Here is a 25,784-nt window from a genome sequence, read left to right on the forward strand (position 1 = left end):
CTGAATTATCAGGGACTTCCGGGAGGGGTTTCCATCAACATTGCATTTGAGCGGTTGAGGACGGGCCACAGTGGAAAGACCACTGAAGAGGAAAAAATTACCATCATTGTTGACTAAAAACGAAATGCATGTGGAATATACATTTCTTTCCTGCTCAGGAGGAGCACTATGCCGACCGAGCCACAATGCAGAAGATATTCGATTTGCCCCCCGAAATTGTGTTGGCACACCTTAATTTTCTTAGCATCGTGACCTTGGCTATAACTCAGAACACCTTCGAGCTATTCAACGCAACGTAAGTAACAACACCGCACAGTACATTTGAATAATTGAGACTAAAAGAGGCCTTTTCAAGAGCGCGCGTCTCGTAATTATGGAGGAATGTCAGTGCGGGCATGGGACGTCGGATGCATGCTGCATCTGTCCGAGCACTTCCGACCTTAGTTAATCTCCCGTTGACTTCGGAGACAGCCTAGACCCGAAGTCAGCGGCAGAACGGGAGAAAGAAAAGAGCGTCGCATGGCCGTGCTGAGCGGTGGAAATCTGCGAATCCGAATGCTTCGAAATTGGCTCCGTTCTGTCGCTGACTTCCGGTCTAGATTTCCTCCGACGTACCCTATTTCCCTCTGTCAATACTAGATAGGTGTACGCCAGACCGAGACCTGTCGTAACAAGTTTCGCGATGCTGCGCCAGTTTCGACAATCCACTCTGTGGCAGAAAGCTGCGGGAGATTCTGTAAACAGCTTGTGGTAATAGGGTACTTCCGTAGATCCTGATCCGGAAGCACGCAGAACAGCAGACGCCAAATTGGCCGGAAACTAACCTCTCTTCGGATCTTAAACTATAGCCGAGCTGTACAAATATTGCTCGCGAAACACATATGCACTGCAAGCAAGTATCAAACGACTGTTTATGTTCAAGTGTGGCCGATACGTTTGACTAACGTCTCTTTCCCATGTCAAGTTTGGATCTACTTCCGCCAACATGGCGTCTGTGTGCTTCCGGATCAGGGATCTACGAAAGTACCCTATTCTCCGTAGGCTCATGCAGTATTTTCCGTAGGACCTTACAGTGATCTCCGTAGGACTAAACAGTCTTCCAGGTCCTACCGAGAAGACAGTACGGCCCTACGGAGAATACTGTACGAGCCTACGGAGAATTTCGATAAGAGGGCTACGGAGAATCCTGCCAAAAATATTAACAGAATTTTCCGTAGCTTTTTGCCACAGTGCACGCCTGGCGTTAACGCCTTCCTTCGCCTGCGGCGCTGGCGTTGCCTTGCCTTCGGCAGGCTCCTTCCCTTGGTGAACGGCACACAAAGGGTCAGAATGGGTTAAATTTACGTCATCAGCACCCTCAAAGACATGGGTCATTCTACAGAAATGTTACAATTTGATGTCCCTGCCCCTTTGTGACGAAACGGTTCGTCCTAGAAAGACGCGGTTTGCGCGGTGAGATGGTGCTTTTTGTGCTTCAAAATGATCCACTATTGGGTTTGAAAGTTTCTGAGGTTTTCAGATGGCTGTGGCCTCCGGAAGGTGCAAAATGTAAACTCCGTGGCTGTCCCGATGCGTAGTTCACTAAGTTTGCGCCTCTCGTATGTCTAAACGAGACGCAGGACAATCATTCCCGACGGCTCTATTTGCTAAGGCACTTTTATACTTTAACTTAATCCCACTGACTTTAGTAAAAAGTTTGAAGCTTTGTGCCTGCACAGAATTAACTTTTGTCCCGAAGTTTTTACTTCCCTAAAATCCACATGTGCACTGTAACGAGTTTGGCACTACAGGAGACAAACGGGAAGTCACAGCCTCAATCTGAAGACTGCAATGGATTCCGGATGAAAAAACACATCTAGCCACCAAGTTTGAAGGATGTGAGTCCAATGGCTAGCATCTAATTGGTACCCAAATTTCAAAAAGGGGGTCGCGTATTTTTTTTGTATGTAAACTCCGTACCCGATTTGCCACGGATCCCCTGTGCGTCAAACTTTCGAATTGTGGATAAAAACAATGCTTTGGTGGTCCTTTAGTCCGCTGTGTATGCGCGTTCTACTGTTCCAACTCATACGGCTGCAATCCAGGTATTTGCTTCAAAATGTAAACTCCGTAGGCGTCAATTTATGTAAACTCCGTAGACATTTCCCCTATGATTTCAGTGGAGAAAAATTTTTTTCTCGATAAGTGTGACGCTTGATATCGTTTCGCATTCTGCATGCCGAAACAAGAAAAACAAGCCCAATATGAATGAAATCGGACAACTTTTATTTTTTCACGGTTCTAACTGCGAAATTGTAACATTTCTGTAGAATGACCCACATAAGAAGCGATGTTAAACTTTCTACAAAGTTGTAAGGCATTGAAAAGTTGCCTTCTTGGCAATTCTTAGTGTTTCATCGTCGGTTTCACTGAATAGTACGAGTACGAGATGCTGAATTTTGACGTGTCGTGAGCCAAGGACTGCAAAATCTCAGCCAGATCGGCCGAGCCGTTCAGGAGGAGTAGTGTTCACACACAGACGGTCAGAAAAAGTTTTTCAACCCCACTGGGCAGCCAATGATGTTCTGGCACCGGAAATGGAGACGCCTTTAATATCATGCTTCATTAACACTCTTTCGCCGTTAGTCTAACGAGAGGATGACATTTAGTTCCTGTCCACCAATTCCAGTTAAGCCTTTCTTTCCTGATGAAACGCACGAAGAGTAGGTTCGATAGACTGGACCCTGAGGCACTCCATTTTCCTCAGCCTGACATTAAGGTAGCTTCATGGATATTAAATTCCGTCTCCTTTTCTCACGGTGTTATTTCTGTAACACCTAGTTCCATGAAAACAGCCCGAAAGTAGAAAGAGGCTCCATCCGGCCGTCGCGTCTGTACCCAGCTCGCCTTCATTTGATTTCAGAGTCATCGCCAAGGACTTTGTCAAGTCAGGTGAGCTGGAGGTGCCCCCGTCGGGCGTTTTCTCCGGTGCGTCCGGCGCAGTACAGCGCGGCAGTGTGGACTTAGTGTCGACCGGTCTCATCATGTCTCTGGACCGCTTGCACCACTTCGCCTTCTCGGCCACAACCTTTGAGCTCAGGTGCCGTGCCCCAAGGAACAGACTAAGGCCAAGTTGACGTCAAGGGACCTAAAATCGGTAACAATTAGTCGAGCTCTGTTTCACTGGTCCCTTTTGACTTCAATGTGACCAGGAATTTTGTGTCAAATTGACATCAGAAGATATCATATTCATCAAAGGGTTATCAATTGACCCCACTTGACGTCAAAAAGGCAAACCGAAACGCTAACTTTTACCTACGGCCCTGATGTCATCTTAGCACCTATCATTTGAGAGCCTTGCAACCTTTTTCTGTAATTAACATGAGGATTTCTATGTGCGCACTCATCTTCCGTATTGATTGGAATCGATCCTAATTACGAAACTGACTTAACAGAACTTGCGCGTACTTTCGCTTGTTCGCAATTGACGATGCCCTCACCGTAATCAAGAGAGTTGTACCTTGTCCGCTAGGTCTAAACATGAAGGCAGCAAAAGGCCCGGTTCCAATCGACTTCAGTTTGGAAGAACCAAAAGAGAGGACACAAAATTATCTCATTACACTCTAATTGTCTTACATTGGAATTTGACCTATGTTATTCGTATGTTACAATGAATTCGGCGCAAGCATAATACGAAGCAATATTCCTTCGTAATACGAATCGTTTGACCTTTTTCATCGTAAGATACAAAGAAAAACCTTCGTAATACGAAGAAAAACCACCTTCGTATTATGCTTGCGCCATTCCCTTCGTAATATGGGAAATTTCTTCGTAAGACATTAAGAGTGTACACGAGAACTGCTTAGCTATCTTCGGGCTTTCCTTGGTGTCTGGCAGGATCGTCGGTCTCTTTCTAGCAGAGGGGACCCTCGGGTCAGTGGACGCTCTCATCACGCCGTTCCACTGGTTCACGTGGGTGTCTCTCATCGCCCTGGCTCTTGCGGGGCTGCTGCTGTATCGGCGCTTCCGCCAAGCCGAGGGACAAGAAATCTCATGGAGTGAGAGCCTCATCGGCAGCGTTGGTTCTCTCACTGGGCAAGGTGACTTCCTACACACGTAAAGTTAATGTAGTTACGTTGACTATTTTTTATTCCCATATATTCCCATTCAAGCACCCTAGTAGCACAGATCAGTCGACAGATTGTCGGTCGACTGTCGGTGCCTCGACTTAAAATTGTCGATCGACTGTCGGCCCCGACGTTTCTCCGTCATCGAAATGGCACAACTTCCGAGGTCGGACGACAGTCGGAGCCGATGATTTCTCGACATCGGAATCCGATGATACCTCGACATCACAAACTCGGCAGTCAGATAGACACCCCCCCCCCACAAGAAAAAAAAAGAAATGCTTGAGTGATGTCGATGATCCGAGTGCTCCGATATTCTTCGCACCCGCTTGCCTCTCGCCGGAAGGACGCTTCAGCGCCCGCCGCCGGGAGGAGTTGAACCACGGTCCTGTAGCATCGTAGCGCGGACGCTTACCCCGAGACTACCGGACTTGTTGGGGACGACGGTTGCACGGCTCCGAGCACATGCCCCGAGCGCGCCGCAGCGAGCTGCTGGCGCGCAGGGGTGGGGGCAGCGGCTCTCTACGTGCGGCTGCTGCGCGCGGTGGAGGGGGGTACGGAGCCGCACCAACGCAAGCCACGCCAACATCGGGACTTAGAATTTTCACGCGTTTTTGGAGCGCTTGCACCCTAGCGCCGGCGGCTTGTGAGGATTCCACAACTTTTTGGTTTACGCTGGGCGGACAGACTTCACCAGGGATCATCTGCGGCGGACTTGCATCTGCCCTACGTGGCGCGGACCACTCACGAAGTCCCCGAGAAGCGTCCGAGTGCCCCCGTCCCTTAGAGCGGAGAGTAATCAACTCCCTCGCTTCCTAGCGCAGCGGTTCTCGACCTTGGAGTCGCGAAAAAAATTGTGGTGTCGCGGCGATGTGGCTGGGGTCGCGGCGGTTTACCGGCTGGCCTACAGGCCGAGCATTGCCGGGAACATCAATTCGCGGAAACTGGAAAACCCACTGCCTGTTTGTCGCTGCACGGATGTTTGAAGGCCTGCCAGCGCCGTGAGCAAGCGGGAAAATCCTTCTTGGAAGTGTAGGTAGGGGACGGGCATCGACTCTCTGGAGGTAAGGACTCCTCCTCCACGACCACGGCCGGTCGCCACCGATTCGTTATCGCTTGGTTGTCGGAAGCGCGATTTCCGTGTCGCGGCAACATCGAGTTCGACAGCTTCTCGACAACGGCCAGTTGCCATCGAGTCGTTATCGTAGGGTTGTCGGGAGCGCGATAGTCGAAATTTTCACATCGCACTGGCATCGGTCTCGATAATTCCTCGACAACGGCCGTTCGTCTTCGACCGACTATCGCAGCGTTGTCGACAGCGCGTTATCGGCCGGCCGATAGAATGGCGACATCGAGAAATCATCAGTTGTCAAATGTCGACCGAGTGACAGTGCGACGACAGTCGCTCGACAAGCGAAATAACGTTATCGGCTATCGACGTGCCGATACAATTTCGACTGTCGATCGACAAGTCTGTGTTACTAGGGCAGTGTTGCCAGAACAGTTGGCGAAAAGTGGCCAAAACTCCTAGGTGCGCGACGCGTATTATCTTTTCCTGCTCTCGAAAACTTGTCCCCTCAGCTGTTAAGTAACTTTTCCATGCAGGAGGATATGCAGCCTGCCGCTTGTGTGTTCGGGCTGCGTTTTGGTAACTCTCTTACGGGGAAACATCAGTCCAAAAACAGTGCACTCTAAATGTCTTACAATGAAATTTGACCTATGTTATTCGTATGTCACAATGAATTCGGCGCAAGCATAATACGAAGCAATATTCCTTCGTAATACGAATCGTTTGACCTTTTTCATCGTAAGATACAAAGAAAAACCTTCGTAATACGAAGAAAAACCACCTTCGTATTATGCTTGCGCCATTCCCTTCGTAATATGGGAAATTTCTTCGCAAGACATTTAGAGTGTGCTCTCGTAAAAATATCATATAAAAAAATTCCAATGCTTACGCATTGCACGGTGTTCCGGTTGTGGAAATCATTTTGAAATCTGTCATTTAAACGTTAATTACGTTAATTTTACCGTTATTTACGTAACTTTGAATCCTACCGATATTTTTACATTTCCAAAAGTGATTCAGTTAACACAATGACCATCTCAGTCCATCTCGCGATCTCGCGATTTACAGTGCTCGCTCATGTTCGTCAACCGAAAGTCATCCGCGTTCCGAAAGCACCCCTCCCGAGTTTAAAAAGTTTGTCAAACCAACCGTCGTGCTGGTTATAGAATTGAGGAAAACATGAGACGAGAACCGCAGCCTTTAAAAGCAAGCCAAGCAATCCAACCTCAGCAACAATGGAGGGGCAGTTTCAATGCGCGACTACTCGTTTTTTCAGCCTCGCGATTTTCGAAAGGGCGCAGACGCCGAGAAAATTGTTGCCAACTGCGGAAAATCTATTTATTCTGTCTTTTCTGCTGTGAAGTTTTTACTAATGACAGATTTGAATTATGTGTAAATGTTTTATCAGTGTACAATGAGTGAACATTGGCATTTGTGAATTTTACGGCGTTTTAATTTCTTTTTATCATGGACTTTAAATTTTGACAGTTGGTATAATGGCAGTGGGACGTTTTCATCGAGAATTTTTCTTCATGTTTTTATCATTTTCTTAGAACAGTGATTAGTTTTTGTCACTTTGAAGAGGCAGGAAGTTTAGTTTTTAAGAGTGGCACATTTTTTCTTCGAAACGTTTCTGGAAAATGTGAACGGATAAGGGTGCTTGATTGTTGCAAATTTATGTTTTACACGGTTCGACTCGGTCCTGGAAGTTCCAGGACCGAAATGGCTGGTTTGGGTCGCGCGCACCTGTTTCCAGGACGGATCGCGACCAGGGTGAGGTTTAGTCCTGGAAACGGGTGCGCGACCCGAGTTTTCTGACCAGGTTCCAGGACCAAGCCCCACCCTGGTCGCTTACCGTCCTGGAAACGAGTGTTCCTGGCACCCTCGGGCTCGGGCACCCGCTTCCAGGTTTGCCGTCCGTCCTGGAAACGAGTTTACCGTAGAGCCGGACGGGCGTCACTGCCAGCCTCAAACCTCTCGCCGTCTGCGCACCGCGCGCCCGGCAAGGAGGCAATCCCGCCACGCTGCCGCGTCCGGGTGGTAGAAGGGTGGCCTACCTCGCCCCTGTCAACTGTCACCTCCCTCTCCCTCCCCTCTCTCCTCCCCGCCCGTCCCCCGCCACCGCGCGACTGCCAGACACACCCCGTTATTGAGATTACCAGGGGCGGATCAAGAGGGGTGACTTCTCAAAAATCAGGATTTGGATGTTGCATATCGTTTCTCATATTTTTGGGAGCGGAGACAACTAGTCTTGAACCATCTTGAATGCAAGTTAGCTCCAAAGCTGATCCAATGTATTGTCAAAACATCCAAATTCGGATCACCCCCTTTGCCCCACCTCTTGATCCGCCCCTGGTAATCTCAATAACGGGGTGTGTCAATGAGGGTGACTTTTCCGAATTTGAGATGTTTGAATGTCGCATGTTGATTCTTATGTTTACAGGGGTGTAGGTAACAACACTAGCCTTACTTTTTGCAATGGGCCTAAGATGTTCACATTTGGAGGCTTTTTAATTTTCTGTTTTTTTTACGATACGTAAGATCAGCTTTAGAGCTTGCATTCATCATCGTTCAAGATTCGTGATCTCCGCCCCTGAAAACACAGAAATCGCGTTGCAACATCCAAAAATCCTGATTTTTGAAAAGTCACCCCTCTTGATCCGCCCCTGGGAATCTCGAAAACGAAAATTGATCATATTTTCAGGTTCAGCACCCCAAATCACTGTTCCGAGTGACACTATAAGTTCAAGATCGAGAACCTGCGGTCTCAAATATGCATCATGCTCCCCTCCACACCACTCCAACTAGCGAAAATTTGCCAAATCGCAACACTAAAAACCGTCTTTCTTCCTTGTTTATGAATTTTTTCCAACCAAATTTTGAGGGTTGCTACACTTAAGTATGGACTATAACCCATCAAAAAATAAAAAAAATAAAAAATACTACTTTTGAGAAAATCGTGTTCAAAAATTTGACTTTGTTCAATGTTTGTCAAATTTGAAAATATTTGTCAAAATGTTGAAATAAGCTTAAAGTCCAATTCAATACCTTTCGAATGCGCCTATAATGAGATCTGTAGCTTCATTTTTGAAGAAACTACAGCGTTTTCAAAAAAGGTCTGCAACGAAAATCAAAATTTTTAACAGAAGCTATAACTTTTTCAAAAATCGTTATTTTTTGCTCAAAATTGATTTTGGGGGGTTTCAGACCATAGCCAACAAGCTCGCAAAGTTTCATCGAAATCGGATAGGCCACTTGCAACAGCATGTCGAACCCCCATGGAATGACCCCCTTTCGATTCGAGTGGGTTGGGTCTGATGTTGATGTTCTTTTTCTTTTTCGGCTTAGGCAAGATGGCGTCATTGGCGCGAAGATCTTTGACGTTTAAAATGAAAAGCCGTCGCGGTGGCGCTGGCAGTCGCGCGGTGGCGGGGGACGGGCGGGGAGGAGAGAGGGGAGGGAGAGGGAGGTGACAGTTGACAGGGGCGAGGTAGGCCACCCTTCTACCACCCGGACGCGGCAGCGTAGTGGGATTGCCTCCTTGCCGGGCGCGCGGTGCGCAGACGGCGAGAGGTTTGAGGCACACTCGTTTCCAGGACGACTGGTGAACCTGGCAGTGACGCCCGTCCGGCTCTACGATAAACTCGTTTCCAGGACGGACGGCAAACATGGAAGCGGGTGCCCGAGCCCGAGGGTGCCAGGAAAACTCGTTTCCAGGACGGATCGCGACCAGGGTGGGGTTTGGTCCTGGAACCTGTTCAGGAAACTCGGGTCGCGCACCCGTTTCCAGGACTAAACCTCACCCTGGTCGCGATCCGTCCTGGAAACAGGTGCGCGCGACCCAAACCAGCCATTTCGGTCCTGGAACTTCCAGGACCGAGTCGAACCGTGTAGTCGTTTACGGAAAATTTCCACGATAAATTTTTTAGATTTTCTGGACTTTTTATTGTATTATGAAAAGGATTAATATGGCGGGAGCGAAATGTCCATCCTGGGGGGTCCGTAGAAGGAGAATTCTGAGCGGCCCCGGGCAATAGGGGTCCTCCTTCGTCGGAACCCCTAAAAATGTGCATAATACCAGAGTTGAAGGTACAATTGCGCTTCAGAAACTTTGTGAAGCGTGACTTTATTAAAATGTGACTTTTGTCGGACAATGTACAGCAGCACGTGGTAACTACGATTTGTGGCGAACGAACAGATATTTTGATCGCGTTGCAGGCTTTGGCTCGCCGGGTGACTGGTTCTCCGGGCGCGTGCTGCTTCTGGTTTTCGAGATCCTCTTCATGCTGATACAAGGCTACTACGGATCGGCCATAGTCAAGTTCCTCCTCCGCCCGCCGCCGCCGTCCGTGCGAAACGTCGAGGAGCTCCTCCATTCGCATTACCCAGTCGCACTGCACGAGTGGTGGCTCATCATTCGAGAGTTCGAGGTACGACATCACTCATCCCAGTAACGTGGCATCACGTTGGATTGTGCCGACGTAATATCACATTGCCTACACTCTAAATGTCTTACGAAGTAATTTCCCATAATACGAAGAAAATGGCGCAAGCCTAATACGAAGGTGTGTTTTCTTCGTATTACGAAGGTTTTTCTTTGTATCTTACAATGAAAAAGCAGAAATGATTCGTATTACGAAGAAATATTGCTTCGTATTATGCTTGCGCCGAATCCACTGTAACATACGAATAACATAGGTCAAATTTCATTGTAAGACATTTAGAGTGTATGTGAGCAAGCTAAGTTATCGCTAATCCACGTCCATAACACCATGCTAAAAGTGCTTCTTTAACGTGATGTAACTTTCCCGAATTGAGAGTGATCGCTGGGGCGTAATAGGCACACTGGTAGCCAACCAATGTCACGTCACATTCGTCGAAATGTGAACTTCGTCACGTTATCAAAGAATTCGCTTGAAAACGATGTCACATTCGTTGGGACGTGTCTCGGCCGTTAAGAGGAGGTTCTACTGTAAATCTTACTTTCTTCAGATTGATTCCCACCATCAATATTCATTGTAAATATAAACTACTTAATAGTAAATAGTAAAATTTGAAGTTTTGAGAGCAATAACTAGCCCTAAATCCAGTCGAAGGGTAATTTTCTGCTTTTAACAATCTTATCTTGAAAAATTCTCCTACGCAAAGAATTTCAACGTAAACTCTGGGCATTTTTCATTTCTGTGGTTTATACTGAATAAACTGCACACTGTAAAAAAAGTATTACTGAAATTTCATAATTTTAGTCTGAAGTTTTTAAACAGACTAGTGGTCTGAAAATTCAGAGTAATTATTCAGACCATTCTGTCTGAATTCCAAATTCAGACTAATTGTCTGAAAAATATTTTCAGACTGCTACTCTGAAATATTAAATAAAAGTGCCATCTATAAATCAAAGAGAAAGAAATCAACAAGAGAACAATATGAACCACCAACGTGTGACGGTACCTCCTTTCCACTTTTCATTTGTTCGCTTCGGCCCGGGTTCGAACCGGGACTTTTTGGTTACGAGACGAGCTCGGTACCACTGCGCTACGGGCGCTGCCTGGCGGCCGGGGAAGCCGTGCCGCGTGACTCTCTTCAGAGGATACCAGCTCCTTTCGGCAAGTCCAGAATGCAAGTTCGGACAACTCTTAGGGTTAATCTATCGTAAGGGAGTATGGGGCGATTTGTAACAGGGGCGATTCGTAACAAATGCGTTAATTTTATTTAAGTGGAGGGAGGAGAGGAAAATCTAAGTATGGCCCCTCTTTCGCTTCAAGTACACGGTCTTTGAACAATCGAAGCGGATGTGATCGGTGCTCAGGTATAGTTTTGGAGGGCGTCTGAAATATAGGGTACACCTGAAATTTCGGCAAACGGGCAAATCTTTTATTTTGAGTTCTAGGAAGTTTCTGTCTGAGGCTCCCCAGGTATGAATCACCATCGAAGTACCGTTGGGGCCTTGAAGCGTGACTCCTTTACAATGTAAACACGTGGCATAAGTTGCTTTTACTTCGTCCAGTGATAGTTAGGGACGGATTTCTTGCGTAACAGGCATTTGGGGTGATTCGTAACAGACCCGTATAAAAACAAGAATTTAAGTAGTTTGTGCCATTAAATGCTTGAATTATTTCTCGAATCATCTGCTGTTTTATTCCAATACATTTACACAGCTCCAAATGCATTTTAAAGCGAGTTATTCTATGCTTTCCTCTAAAATTGAAAAAATTCCAATGCTAATCGCATTGCACGGTGTTCCCGTTTCCATAGCTGGTTGAAAATCGAGGAAAACATGACAAGACAACCGCAGCCTTTGAGAGCATGCCAAACAATCCAACCTCAGCAACAATGGAGGGGCAGTTTCAATGGGCGCCTGTTCGTTCTTTCAGCCTCGCGATTTTCGAAAGGGCGCAGACGGCAAGCATATTGGTGCCAACCCACGAAAATTAATTTGATGCGTCGTTTCTGCTACGAACTTTTTAGTAGTGACAGACTTTAAACATGTTCCAACGTTGAGACACCGTGCAATGTGTTAGCATTAGCATTTTCAAATTTCACGGCATTTAGATTTTTTTTAATGGGCGACTTTAAATTTTGACGGGTGGTACGATGGGACCATGCCGTTGCCATGGAGATTTTTTTTTCATGTTTTGACCATTTGCTCAGAACATATACGATTTCTTGTTACTTTGATGAGCCAGGAGGTTTAGTTTTGAGGAGTGGCACATTTTTTATTTGAACCATTTTTTCATATCATTAACGGTTCTCGTTTTCGATTGTTGCAAATTTATGTTTTTCGCGTTTACGGAAAATTTCCACGATGAATTTTCGAAAAAAATTGGAATTTTCGTTTTTTTTCATGGTTGAAATAGTTTAGAGTTGTTTATTTGAAAATCGGAGAGGGGGGGGGGAAGAATCCACGGACCTCGGACAATAGGGGTTCTTGGGAACCCCTAAAAAGTGAGGTTAGGATTGACATAGCCTATCAGTTAATGCTGAGGCGGTCAACGGCAGCTTGTAATGTAGATTTTTAGACGTCTGCAGGACACCCGAAGAACAACTGGTGGAGGAGATAACATTCCCGACGATGTTTCAATTAATGTGTAGGATGTTATGAAAAGCCCCATGGCTGTTACAAATCACCCCATGCTGGGGCGATTCGTAACAGCATGCAAGGGTTTGGAAAACGTCTTAGATTTCAAAGATTACGGACTCCAGATTGATCCAATGGAGCTGCACAGTCTAGATGAAGGGCCAGACTGCTCAACTGGCACAAGTTTGACACCGATATGCAGAATGTTCTTAATTTTGTATAGAGAATTCCGAAATCTGTTACAAATCGCCCCATACTCCCTTACACAGACGAATCTGCGTGAAGCACGGGTGTACATTATTATTTCCGATAAATTTATACAACGCCTTACGCCTAGACTTGATTAGTAGACAATCTGTCAAAATTTTCATACCAAAATTATGAAAACAGGTTTCAGGATGACAAGTCTGAAAACTTTATCAGAATTTTCAGACCTTCTGCTTAAAATTCAGACTAACCGGTGTGATCTCAAACTTCAGAGTTCCTAGTCTGAAAATTCAAAGCAACTTTCTGAATTACCGATTCAGACTGCAAAGTCTGAACAAATTGTACTGAAATTTCAGAATTTTTTTTACAGTGTGTGGCATTGGTAAGCTACTGGAACATTTGCGTGGATACATTGCATAGATACAGGGACTAAACGTGTAAATCGTGTACAAAATGTTGCGCTTGTTTCATCCCAGACTGCTGCTTCCGGGATTGAACGTCAGCTCTATGAGAAGAAAGTAGGACCGCCGCATGGACTGGGATACATGTCCTCTGAAGCACTGGAAAAAGTTTTGATGAAACCGTTGCACGTGATCGCTGGTGCTGAGGTGAGGCTTGACACCGCAGTTCTTCCGGAAACATGTTCGAAATGTAACGTTGCCCACACAGTAAAAACGGTTCCTGGTTTTCCCAGGAACTCCCTGGAAATCGCCTACACTGTTAGAAAAGATTGTTGAATTACGACAAAAGTTACAACAACTTAGTCGTACCCAAACAACAAACTCATTCAAAATTAAAACGACTAAAACATTGTTCCAAAACAATTTCTACCGTTTCAGAAAATAACAGCTATATAGTCGTTCAAAAACGACAATAACGTTTTAAAATGACAAACTCGTTCACTAACGACAGAACTGAGCAGATCAAAAATTACATGAAAAAAATTTTAGTTCACTCAAAACAAAAAAAAAATTCCTTTAAAAAAGAATCTGAAATCTGCTGAAACATGTTCCAGGTACTCCACTGTCCATGCCCAGTTGCTTTGGCCCGAGTGGTATTGTTTCCCTACCGCTGACTGCGCACTGCTTGAAGCCAACTGACCTGCTATGTCGCTGATGAAGAGCTTGCTGCTGCACTCTGGAAGAGTGCATCCTGCCTTAGCTGAGCATGTTCTGCTTTGCTTTCTGCATGATGTCTCCACAAGATGCCCTCACTCTGCACTGCTTTGATTGTAAGAGCTCTGCTTAATAAAAATAGAACTTAAAAGCACTCAGTGGCTTGGTCAAGTGTGAGAACTAAATCTTTAACCTATTCTTGCACGTTTGTCTCTTGTCACGTCCAGGAGACAACGAAATACACTGCACTTCGAAGTTTGTGTTGATGGCCATGGGGAACAGTAGGCCACTGGGAAACTTCACAACTTTCCATCAAGTTCTCTGTGGCAACCCCAAAAACAAACGTCCCGCGGGCGTGGAAAGGCATGATGGGGCCCAAAAGGGTAATCCATGGGGAGTGAAACAGTCCAATATCCCCTCACAATTTAGCAACACTTTGGGGTGAAAACATTAAATTTGAGACGACAACCGACACCAAAACAAACACACGCACACCGACCACCGTATATAAAAAAATTCAACATGAAAATGAATATGAGAAATACAACAATTTGACAAATGACGGCCGAGAAAAATGAAAGTGAAAGTAGAAGAGGGGAGGGGGAGGGGAGATGGGGGGAGGGTGCGGTGCGGTTCCTCGTGTGTTTTAAAAAAACAGCAGACGCGTCGCTCCCAGGTGTGGAAAACTGCTGAATTATTTTTCCCTTCTGCGAAAAATTTTCTCCTTGTCTACAGTATTTTCTATCCAAGCCGGTGGGCCGATGCCTTTCTTACGATTGTGCCCAAGTCTGACGCATAAACCTCGTCGCAAGCTGGCCCGTTCCACCTACAAAAAACTTGCAGACAAGTTCATTGTTTACAGTACGTGCAATGCATGAGAGCATCGATACGATGAAGCCCTTTCACTTCAGTGCTTAGAAAGGATTTCGTCTGGAAAACAAGAGTCTAAATTTCAGTTGACAATTGAGTTCAGGCAACTGGCAGTGCCCAATTGTTTTTGTCTTCAAAAGATTATACTTGTGCTGACCATGTATCACTGCAGTGTCAGGTTACAATTTTATGTAGAATATTTTCCTTGTTTCTCTGTGCGATTTTTCAAGATGTATTTGCTTTTTGTTTTTGTTTCAGGTACCACACATAACCCTCCTGTCTTGTCTGCGGGACCATGACGAATTTGGGTCACAACCTACTCACAAGTGGCCGTTCAATTAATTCAGAGATCGGGTTACCAATCACAAAGTTTTATCTTCCTTAAGGTGGAAAGGTTGAAGGTAATGCTAATGATTAGCTCATTCATCAAACACCTGTAATGTTTGTGGAAACAATCCTCTTCAGGAACTCTGTAAGTCCTGCCACAGTCAAGTCTATGACTGGTTTTTACTTTTCCCAATTCGTGATGATTGTATATTAGTCGCAGTTCTATTGTCTTGTTCTCAGGAAATACATGGAACAGTCGAGCCACATTACAGCAAAGCTCCAATGGATCCGCTTCACTCTTCAATCGTAACATCATCCGCTCTTCTGCTCATACTGCAAGGCAAGAAATATATGTAGTTCTCGTTCTTTGTTTTGATTTGAATTTGAATTGTATTGCTTCTGGCTGGTCTTTGGGCTTGTCATAAGTTTATATTTATGTTTGTCAGCATTTGTTTGCTCTTTAGCTAATACATGGGCTTAAATGTTTGCTTGCACCAAGCAGTGGGAGAACTAATAGGTGTTGGACTTCACAGTGGCTACGCCAAGCAACGGATCAAGATGCAAGAGGTTGTGACCGTGATGATGACAGTGCTGCTCCAGCAGGTATAAACTGTGAGTTCTTTGTAAAAATTTTCCCTGTTGCAGCTTTCAATAGGAAAGCCACATCACTGTTCTGTCAATTTATTTTCTTGTTTTGTTGGCAGAAAAATGGGAGGCACTTTTTAATACTGGCACCTCAGTTCAAGAATTAATTAAGACTTGACAGTCAATCCTTCTTTTTAACAATGCTGCTAATTTGAATGGTAACGTGAAGTTGTTTTGTGTTCCTGTTTTAAAAGACTTTTTAATTGAATGTTAGCAGTTTGTAATGTAATTCAACAGATAGGTTTAATTTTTTTCATGTTGTCATAGTGTTTGTATTTGCTATGTTTGTTCTTTGAGCTGGTGTATAGACCTATTACTAATTGTTTTTTAATGAATAAAATTACCAATAGTTGCTCTTTGAAAATGAAGACTGTTTTAATCCAGTATGGTACCCTTGAAGCACATCTATAGTTTTCCAGAAACAATCTTTTTAATTCAAAATCTGCTTCAACTGTCAGGATTCCAAGGGCTTATAGAATAACTGAAGCTATGGCATGTAGATGTAAAATTATTTGTGAAAACAGGACAGAAGAAAAATAGCCTTGATCATAAAAGCAATGTTAAAGAGTAGTACAGGGAGCGATGATTAGGTGATATTCTACATGAATGAAAGCCTAGACTCATTGCCTTTGAAATGAGGAACATTTAATTTCCTTCTGCAGTAAATAAAAATTCAATGGTATAACAGGAGAATTAAAAAAAAAAAATACATGTATGAGGGTAAGTTGACAATAAATGGAGAGATTCACATCCATAACTTAACTATTTTCTACCTGTTGTGGATAGTGAAATAATTCAAATGGGAAATTATCTTAAAGGAATAAAAACTTATTCTTATTTAGCTGAAATTCAACACATTCTCAGTTGGATCTTAAAAATGTGTGCTTTAAAGAAAAGCCTCATTGACTTTGTTCTAAGGGAAATTTCATTTCCTTCTGCAGTACATGAAAATTCAATGGTATAACAGGAGAATAGAAAAAAAAATACATGTATGAGGGTAAGTTGACAATAAATGGAGAGATTCACATCCATAACTAAACTATTTTCTACCTGTTATGGATAGTTATATAATTCAAATGGGAAATTATCTTAAAGGAATAAAACACTATTCTTATTTACCTGAAATTCAACACTTTCTCAGTTAGATCTTAAAAGTTTGTGCTTTAAAGAAAAGCTGAGCCTGCCTCTGAAAAAGTAAATGGGATGAGGTACAGGATATCTTAATTCGTTGAAACTGATACACTTCAAGTTACCAGAGGGTTCTGGCATTGTATGAATTCCAAGTGAGGAATCAAAGGTAGCTTCATTGAGTTCACAAATGAAGCTCAAGACATTGTCTTTGACAGCTATTACCTTAACAGTTCCAGTGAGAATGTTGCCTTGATTTTCTGACAGTAAGAGTACATCTTCTTTCTTGTATTGCAATCCGTCAAAACATACTGAAGTACAGTCTCGCCAGCCAGGTTCTTGGAATGAAGAAGAGACTATGTTTGCAAGTTTTGCAGAATACAAATCAGGGGTCATTTGCTTTGAACTAACTTCAACGCATTCTTCTTGGAATGTTGGGCCATCAGATGACATGTAAGTGACATGCAGTAGATAACGGTAGGCACAGCTGTGTTCTGGATTGATAAAATTTTGGGATAATCTCAACAAATGCTTGAAGAATTTGTGCCTTTGTTCATAAGGGAGGGTCCAAAGATGAATTAATGGTCCTAATAAACACATGAGGAAAGCATAGTGAGCATAAAGAAAATGGTGCTTTGGATTCAGTGGATATTTCTCTATATCCAGGACTTCTGCTCTTCGTTCAAAATACGCTGGCAACAACACATCTTGGGCGTATGGCATGTCAGACTTGTAGAAAGAGGGTGGAGTGAAGGACTCAGTGATCTCCTTCAGCTGCAGGTATAACTTCCAGGATGAGTGCTCTACATCAGCTATTTTGTCACCCAAGATGAAGGGAAGTAAACGTAGTAATGTCCAATTTTGGACTGCATGACCGCCCAACTTCAGCCCCTTCTTCTCCACAAATGCAGGCTTGTTGGGAGAGTCTGCACCAACGCACTTGAATGCTTTAATCTTCTTGTTGAGCCATTTCCGAGAAAACCATTTATCACGGATAAGATTTGAAATGATGCCAGCAAGGTCCCATGAGACAACACCCTCAAATAAATCGTGTGCTAGACAAGGTGCTAAATGGGTAGTGGCATGAAAATATTTCAAATCATTGAACTCACATCCAGCCTTGATGCCTTTAATGGGCTTTTCCATCACCATTGCCCTTAGCGCACATCTAGTGTAGTCAGCTTTGGTTCTGAGCCTACTAGTGGAAGTTGGATTTGCCTTGAAGTGTGCACGAAGAATCTCACAAAATCGACAGAAGAATTTTGTAGAAAAGCTCTCAATAAATCCTCCAATCAAATGCTGACCCAGATTGTCTCCTTGAATAAACACTACTGCTACAGAAACATTCTCACCTTTGTAAAGAATCCCTTCAGTCTCCAGTGACTTTAGTTCTTTCATAACTTCTTCTAGGCTTTTTGGAGCTTTAACCTCTTTGAAGACTGACTCTCTCATGATCATCATAAGGTGCTTAGATTCAACTTTTGCTCTGCGGTGGGATTTAAGATTGCCCACAGTAAAATACATTGTAAGCAGTTTGTGCTTGTTCTTTGCAGAGCCCAATGCGTTCATTACTGCATTGACAGTGTCCTGGTAGACAAAGATATGAATTTCTTTGCTGGGATGATTTTCAGAGATGAACTGTAGGCCTTCTGTGTAGTCTGACACAATATCATTGCTCGGATCAGCTTGCTTCAAAAATGAGTCATCAATATCTTTGCAGATGACGGGGTCTTGAAAGAGGCGCAGAAGAGTTGGAGTAATAGGAATTATTTCTTGCCTTAGATGGTTGTCATGATCATCTTCATCCAAATGCATTTCTTTGGGAGAACAGAAACCAAAATACTTCATGAAGTACTCTCTCCTATAGTAGTCGGAGCTTAGATATGGCCCTGGACTGTTATCCTTGTGATGTGACGCATAAAGAAGGTCAGCCTGCATAACTTTGTAGCGTATCAAGTTGATTTGGTCTTGAGGAATGTTTAGTTTTTCCAATTCTTCCGTTAACACTTGGTTCATTTTGGCATGAATCACTTCAGTCATGCAAATAATCCCATTACATATATCTTGAATAGTTTCAAATGGGAGCGTATGCAAGCCATAAAGCTGTAGATAGAATTTGGCAATGCAATCTATAACAGCAGCATCATCAAACATGTTCTGATTGCTGTCAGGACTAATGTTAGCTCCACCATCTTCGGTATCCATAGCTTCATCGCAATTTGGTCCCAGGTATCCACCATTTAGATTTTCTTGATTTCTTCTTAAATGCTGTTTAGGACAGCCTTCATCGCGCCAATTGGGGTGGTACTGGCTGAGATGTACTCTAAAGGTGGATTTCTTCCGAAAACTGTTTGGATATTCACAACCAAGAATAGGGCAACCCACTTCCACATCACTGTCCAGGTGTGTACATAGGTGCTGAACGAGCTCCCAGAAAGAAGTTGTAGAATACGCACAGGGAATACCACCACTTTCACAAACACAGCCAATAGTATTTGTAGCTTCTGGGTCAATATGACTAGTTTCACTATGAAACATTGACACATGCTTGTTCATAAAATTAAATGATTTGGTAGAGAAAATGCATGAGGGTGCTGGACAGTGATACAAAAAATTTCTTGATACTGAATGGAGGTGCTGATGCCTAATGTTGCAGGAAATAGTCTCAGGTACAGCAGCACAAGACTTGCAGGGGAAAGGCCCAGGATTTAGCTCAATCCCAGCTATGTACAATAGCAAAAACAGGTAGAAAATTTGGGGTGCAGAGAAAAGAATTCCGAAAAGCTTCATCCTGCAAAAAGAGAAGAGCATTAGAAAAGATATAAGAACACAGAAAAATTGATAAAATGATTGCAAGAAATTAACTCACCTGAAATAGTTTATACAACAATTTGGTGGCTGGTTCTCAATAATATCTCAAGATGATGCACCCGTATCGCAAAGGATGAAATTGCAGGAACAACTATAAGAATAAACGTTGAACAGAAAAGACTTGAAGTAAGATTTTAACTCACATTGATTCAACAAAATTTTGAAAATGAACCAACCTTAAGGATTATCCGTACTAGTTTCCATTGCGTCCAAGTTGATGTTTGACACATAGACCTCTCTTGAACAAAGTAACTTAGCTGATTGGCACCCGCAAATGAGCATGACTTGTGGCAGAAACCGTCTCAAAAGTCAACTTCAGAGAACTGCCTTGATTTAACCTGTGAGACCAGAGAGAAAACGGTTAAAATGTGAGGTAGCACAATAACCTCTTCCAACCATCAACCAAGTTCCAAATTAAACAGCACTTATGTCTAAAATATTTCAAACTGTACAAACCTTGGCAGAGGCTTCCGGACCAATTCAAACGAAGTCAGATATCCAAATAGATAAATTGATGAGCAGCAAAACAGGCTAGCAAGAGGGAAGGACGTAAACAAACCAGGTGATTCTGGAGATATTGTTAAAAACAATACTCGTCATAGCTTGTAGCTTGTGAGACCTGAGAGAAAACAGATAAAATGTGAGGTAGCACCCCATAACCTCTTCCAACCATCAACCAAGTTCCAAATTAAACAGCACTTATGACTAAAATATTTCAAACTGTACAAACCTTGACAGAGGCTTCCGGACCAAATCAAACGAAGTTAGATATCCAAATAGATAAATTGATGACGAGCAGCAAAACAGGTTAGCAGAGGGAAGGACGTAAACAAACCAGATAATTCTAGAAAAAAAAAATCCCAATAGAAATTGTCAAAAATAATACTCTTTTCAGGGTGGTTGGAACGAAAAAGAGATAATATAGATAGATAAATTACGTTTAACGATGGAGAAGATAAGTAAGCTCACACTGTCATTTATCCAGGTAAATTTCTAATCTTGTATTGGACTCGACAGTAGACAACTCGTCCAGTCAAATACAAGATTGGAAATTTATCCTGATTACTCATTTGGCACTTTGAAGGAAGTTATAAAACACCGAACATGTTTTCAAACTGAATTCAATTCGTCTTAATTCATTATTACCTTTTCCTTTTCTTGATAAGTAAATGATTTTTGTATAATTTGGTCTCTCATTTGGACTGATTTCTCGCACGGAGCAGCAGCTGCAGTTACAGCGCTGAACGCACGTCGCCGCTGCCGCCACATTGTTTGCGCGCCATAGTTTTGTAAACGACCACTACTGCAAGCTGATCTGACTTTGATTCTTTACCATCCAATAATACAGGTATGACCTGCGCCATTTAAGGAGCGCTCATTTTCCTTTCTTGTGTAGCAGCTGATCGAAACGTTACTTGCTTAACCTTTTCAGCATGGATCGCATCAAAACCAGCATAGAGAAGTGTCTGGCCGATATTTCTGAAGAGGATGCGTCCCAACTGGCTTCGTATCTTTTCGACAATGATTTCACCTTTGATGATCTTCATCTTGTCGCTCTTGAAGATATCCGAGACGTGACATCGCTTGGTCGCTGCAGGAAACTCTTAAAATACTGGGGGCAAGGTTCAACAGGTATGTTCTTATGGCTTTGGCATATCACTTTGTTCTCCTAGTCTGTGTAGAAAAATTAAACCAATGTGAAGTATGCCTCTATGGCATGTGTTATTTAGTGTGGATTTGAAAATTCAGTGGAGTTTTGGCATCTTAATTAATCACTCCAATGTATTTCTTCTTTCAGCGCCACAAACACCACCTTCTGCTGGAGTCGGATCATCCTCTAATGTTCAAGCTAAATCTTCCTCTGGATCATCTAGACAAGCTGAGTCCTCTGGAGCCTCATCGTTCTCCTCTGCTGGAACCTCTAGGCAAACTTTGCATGACCAAGCTATGCGGCTCAACTCTGTCAGTCTTCCAACATTCACAATAGATAGCCCGTTCATGCCTGCTTCTGTACGTGCTGCGATTAAAGCTAAACAGAGGGCTCCATCTAGTGGACGGGAAGATATGGTAAATAGGATTGTTGACCACTGCAGGGAGACCGTGCCAGGCTTTAAGAGACCACATTTAAGTATAGTTGCAAGACAACTTGTTGAATTGTATCCAAGTACATTTAAAGATACATTACCGTTGAGCGAACATGGCAGTGATGGATTAGCCAAAAAGTCAGTGGCGCCAACAGGTGGGGGCAGGGTCTGCGGCCGCAGACCCTGTTTTGGGGGGGGGTGGGTGGTCGCGATGGTGGGTGAGGGAGGGGGGAAAAGGGAAAGGGGAAAAGAGGGGGGGAAAAAAAAAAAAAAAGAAAAGGAGAAAGGGGGAGAGGAGTATTCCATGTGCGTCGCCCAAGCGGCAATAGGTTAAGGGGGGAATGAGGGTGCCTGCTGGGGACGGTCCTTCAGATTCTCGTCCCCTTCAAGTTTTGAAATAATATGGATTCGTTCGTTAGAATCTGGAGTTGGTCACCCTCAGCCGTGAACCCTTTACACCAAAAATTTCCCCTTTAACTCTACTTTTGCACTGAAATCGAAAGTGAGGGGAGTTCACTAAATTGAGACCTAAAATGTGGTCACCTTATTCTCCACTGCCAATCCAAGTGCAGGAGAAGTAGACCCTTGTAGACGTAGACCAATCTGGCCTACGCTTGCAAGTGTCGACCAGTTGTGTTCGAAACTGAAGTGTCGAAATGCTCTTCGGCAAATCACAAATTGTTTCCTGTGGAAGCACCTTCCACCTTCCAGCCGTCTGACACTGTGTGATTACACTTACAATGCGTCGGACACAATCGGTCGACGCTTGGGGATTGGGGTCCATAACTTTTTCTGAAGGGCATAAAAACGTTATCGTAAGCATTCAATGTGCAAAAACGCTCCGGAAAATTCTGTTTGCGTGGGCCATTCTTTGTTGCCCTCTTGTCAATTTCTGTGCACGGGTTTAAAAGAGGGTTTTGGGAAAGATGACTGTAATCCTCACGAATAACTTAGTAAAATGACAGAAGTTCACTGTAAATTTACAGATAAAATCGTAATTTCAAATTATGTAATTTTGTTCCATTATAATCATGTCTTCATTTTTTTTTTGTAAAATTCCCTGGACCCCCAACTCACCTCAAAAGTCCATCATAACGTTACCGTACGAGTTAAAGTTATTAGCCTTCACTTCTGAATTCTTTTCAAAAGGATAAGTTATATTTCTTGTGTCTCGAATTTCTGCGGAGATACTTTTGGAAGTACATGAAAAGTCCGTACCCCTTTAAACCCTTTTTGAGCAAAGTAAACAGTGTTTTGTTAAATGTTAAGTTAAGGATCGCCGAAAAATTTCAAAAATACTTGTGAACTTTATTTTGATGTAACTAGTGAAAAAAAATAACCCCTCACATCGTGGAGGGAAACCATAAGAGATCTTGGTCGACCCACAATAAGTGTTTATCCTGGATAAGAAAAGATATATCATTTGAGCCCTTTTTTTGAAATTTAAAACAAAATCTCAGTTTTTATTCAATTTTTTGAAATTTTAGAACATTGATTTTGCCGTGAGGGGATGGATCTGATGATTTTAAAAGGTAATTTTTGGGTTTGGGTAGTTTAAAAATTTTAAACCAATTCCCTCATAGTGCTTGTGGTCGTGGTCCCCTGTGCTGGCAACACGCGGCGTTTGGGCCCGGACAGCGCGTCAAGTGGGGGCTTCTTCGGATAATAAGACGCGTATTGCGGGTCAAGACCATCTTTTTTTCTTGAGGGGGGAGGGTCTGACCACTTGCTGTGGTATTTTCCAAGATTTTAATGTGGTATTGGCCGCATTTCCACGTGTGGTCAATTCGGGTAACCGCATCTTAGGGCCTCCCGCACAATTTCTAAAGTCTGTTCCACACTTCGAAGAACATGCAGGACTTTGAAGTGTATAGAAGCTAGCTTCCCTAGCACAGGGAGGCTCCTAACTGCGGCTTCGATAAAAACGACCCAATGACGGACATAAAAAAGAGCTTTTGAAGACGTTGGCATCATGCTCACTTAGCTCTTAACTTTTAGTAGAAGGTGTTTCTTTGTTGAAGTAATTACAAAAAGATTTGCACGGAGCATTGTGAAAGCGTTGGCTCTTAGCTCGCTTCGCTCGCAAAAGTAGACTTAACTGTAAAAGGCCGTCTGAAGTATCTCTTACGGAAAATACGCTTGCGAAAAAAAGAAAAGGGGGGGGGGTCTCGAGGGGTGGGTGGGTCCCTGTGAACACTCGCGCCCCCTGTTAAAATTTCTGTTGGCGCCACTGCAAACAGTTGAAAGTAAACCTGGATAATAATGTAAGACCCAATAATACTGCCACTGCCAATGAGCGTCAAGCACCTAAAGCAAAAGAAGCATTTGGATGTGTCAGGTGGAATCCATCATTGGAAGAAGGAGAAACACTTGAATCTCAAGAAAGTAAAAGGGAGTTACTTCTAAATATGCACAGCCTGACAAAGAAGCAATGGCAATGGAAAGAAATCAGGAAAAACATGGAAGAGTCTTTCTACCTTCAAAGAAGAGATATCAATGGAGAATTGGCAAATGCTGCCACCTCAAAGAGAAAGAACAAGAAGAGAAAGAGTGACTCAGATGCAGATGACCCTACCCCACCTAAAGGAATGCCCATAGCTGAAGTAAAAGAAAGGTGGCCATATCTATTCACTTCAAAAGGAATGAACTACCATTTTAGAATGTTGACGGGACAGGACTTCAAAGATCTGTTAAGTAAATTTTCTTCTGAAGTAGTGATGATGATTGAACATCTGGCCTGCAAGGGAGAGGAGTTTGCAAAACTCAAAAGAAAACTTGACCGAGCTGATCGTGCAGGCATGGCAGATGCCCAGTTCATTGGGCTATTGCAGATGCTAAATAAATATTTCAAGGAAGATATAAGTCATCTAGTCACATTTGTGGATGTAAGTTTGCCTCTATATAAGGTTGCGGCATTTTTTAAAATTTGAAGATTTATAAATCATAATGTACTTAAATTAATTTTATTGATTGCAGGAAGTGACAACAATTGATGAGATACCTCGTGAAGCTCTTCCTGCATCACAAACACCTATTATAGTGGCTGCAGGTAATTGAAGACTTCAGTATTAAGGATATTTTGGCCACTATGCGACTTCTTTAATATTTTTCTTTCTTTTATTGCAGGCTCCAATTTGTTCAACGCCCAAAAGTTTTTTGTCTTCATTGATAACAACGCAGTGGCCACCATGTCAGATTTTCCGGATGCCTTATCACTTGTTTTCTGTTCTTACTTTACTTTCAACATTGAATATCCAACAGAAATTGCCTGTGTACTGATTTTCCTTCAAAGGTAAGTTATTAGAGTGCCCTTGTATCCATGTGCAAATTTCATTTCACGTGTTTCTATGCTTTGAACTGAATATTCCTTGTTTCTCTTCTGACACACAGAGTCATTGCTAAGATCAATGCAATAGGGTCATCAAAAAGTAAGAACTTCAAGACAGCTAGTGAGAAGGTCACCAAGTACTACAATAAATATCAAGAATACAAGGAGAAGGTTGAGAATGAAGAGAATGAGAATCCATGAGGGAAAGAAGACTACAGTTTACTTCTTCATCAATTGATATGTGATCAGACATTGCCTAATGATAACAAGTATTCCCCAGTAACACTATTAATTTATTATTAACTGAAAAACGAAATGAAATTTCCCTTAGAACAAAGTCAATGAGGCTTTTCTTTAAAGCACACATTTTTATGATCCAACTGAGAATGTGTTGAATTTCAGCTAAATAAGAATAAGTTTTTATTCCTTTAAGATAATTTCCCATTTGAATTATTTCACTATCCACAACAGGTAGAAAATAGTTTAGTTATGGATGTGAATCTCTCCATTTATTGTCAACTTACCCTCATACATGTATTTTTTTTTTAATTCTCCTGTTATACCATTGAATTTTTATTTACTGCAGAAGGAAATTAAATGTTCCTCATTTCAAAGGCAATGAGTCTAGGCTTTCATTCATGTAGAATATCACCTAATCATCGCTCCCTGTACTACTCTTTAACATTGCTTTTATGATCAAGGCTATTTTTCTTCTGTCCTGTTTTCACAAATAATTTTACATCTACATGCCATAGCTTCAGTTATTCTATAAGCCCTTGGAATCCTGACAGTTGAAGCAGATTTTGAATTAAAAAGATTGTTTCTGGAAAACTATAGATGTGCTTCAAGGGTACCATACTGGATTAAAACAGTCTTCATTTTCAAAGAGCAACTATTGGTAATTTTATTCATTAAAAAACAATTAGTAATAGGTCTATACACCAGCTCAAAGAACAAAC

At 42.9% G+C, this 25,784-nt stretch overlaps 2 protein-coding genes across 2 annotated transcripts in view; one reads left to right on the forward strand and one right to left on the reverse strand.

Annotated features, from left to right (window-relative positions):
- The window catches only part of LOC117644073, a 45,353-nt gene that overhangs the window by 12,175 nt on the left and 7,394 nt on the right, over positions 1–25,784 (forward strand). The window contains exons 8-12 of the mRNA XM_034383258.1: positions 159–295; positions 2,903–3,079; positions 3,877–4,079; positions 9,394–9,605; positions 12,934–13,065. Of these exons, the coding sequence (XP_034239149.1) occupies positions 159–295; positions 2,903–3,079; positions 3,877–4,079; positions 9,394–9,605; positions 12,934–13,065 (861 nt within the window). The remainder of the gene's footprint in view (positions 1–158; positions 296–2,902; positions 3,080–3,876; positions 4,080–9,393; positions 9,606–12,933; positions 13,066–25,784) is intronic.
- On the reverse strand, positions 16,139–21,624 carry LOC117643699. Its single transcript, XM_034382750.1, has 5 exons — positions 20,144–21,624; positions 19,870–20,032; positions 19,590–19,751; positions 19,412–19,504; positions 16,139–19,333 (listed from the first exon to the last, which is right to left on the reverse strand). Exon 5 carries the CDS (start codon positions 19,330–19,332, stop codon positions 16,552–16,554), a length of 2,781 nt encoding a protein of 926 aa, XP_034238641.1. The 5' UTR covers position 19,333; positions 19,412–19,504; positions 19,590–19,751; positions 19,870–20,032; positions 20,144–21,624; the 3' UTR covers positions 16,139–16,551.

This window comes from Thrips palmi, unplaced genomic scaffold (genome assembly GCF_012932325.1).
Source record: "Thrips palmi isolate BJ-2018 unplaced genomic scaffold, TpBJ-2018v1 HiC_scaffold_17, whole genome shotgun sequence".
In the NCBI taxonomy this organism is placed as follows: Eukaryota; Metazoa; Arthropoda; class Insecta; order Thysanoptera; family Thripidae; genus Thrips; species Thrips palmi.

Coding starts and splice junctions, on each gene's coding strand:
- LOC117643699 (XM_034382750.1), bottom strand. CDS start 19,332: ATGAAGCTTTTCGGAATTCTTTTCTCTGCACCCCAAATTTTCTACCTG.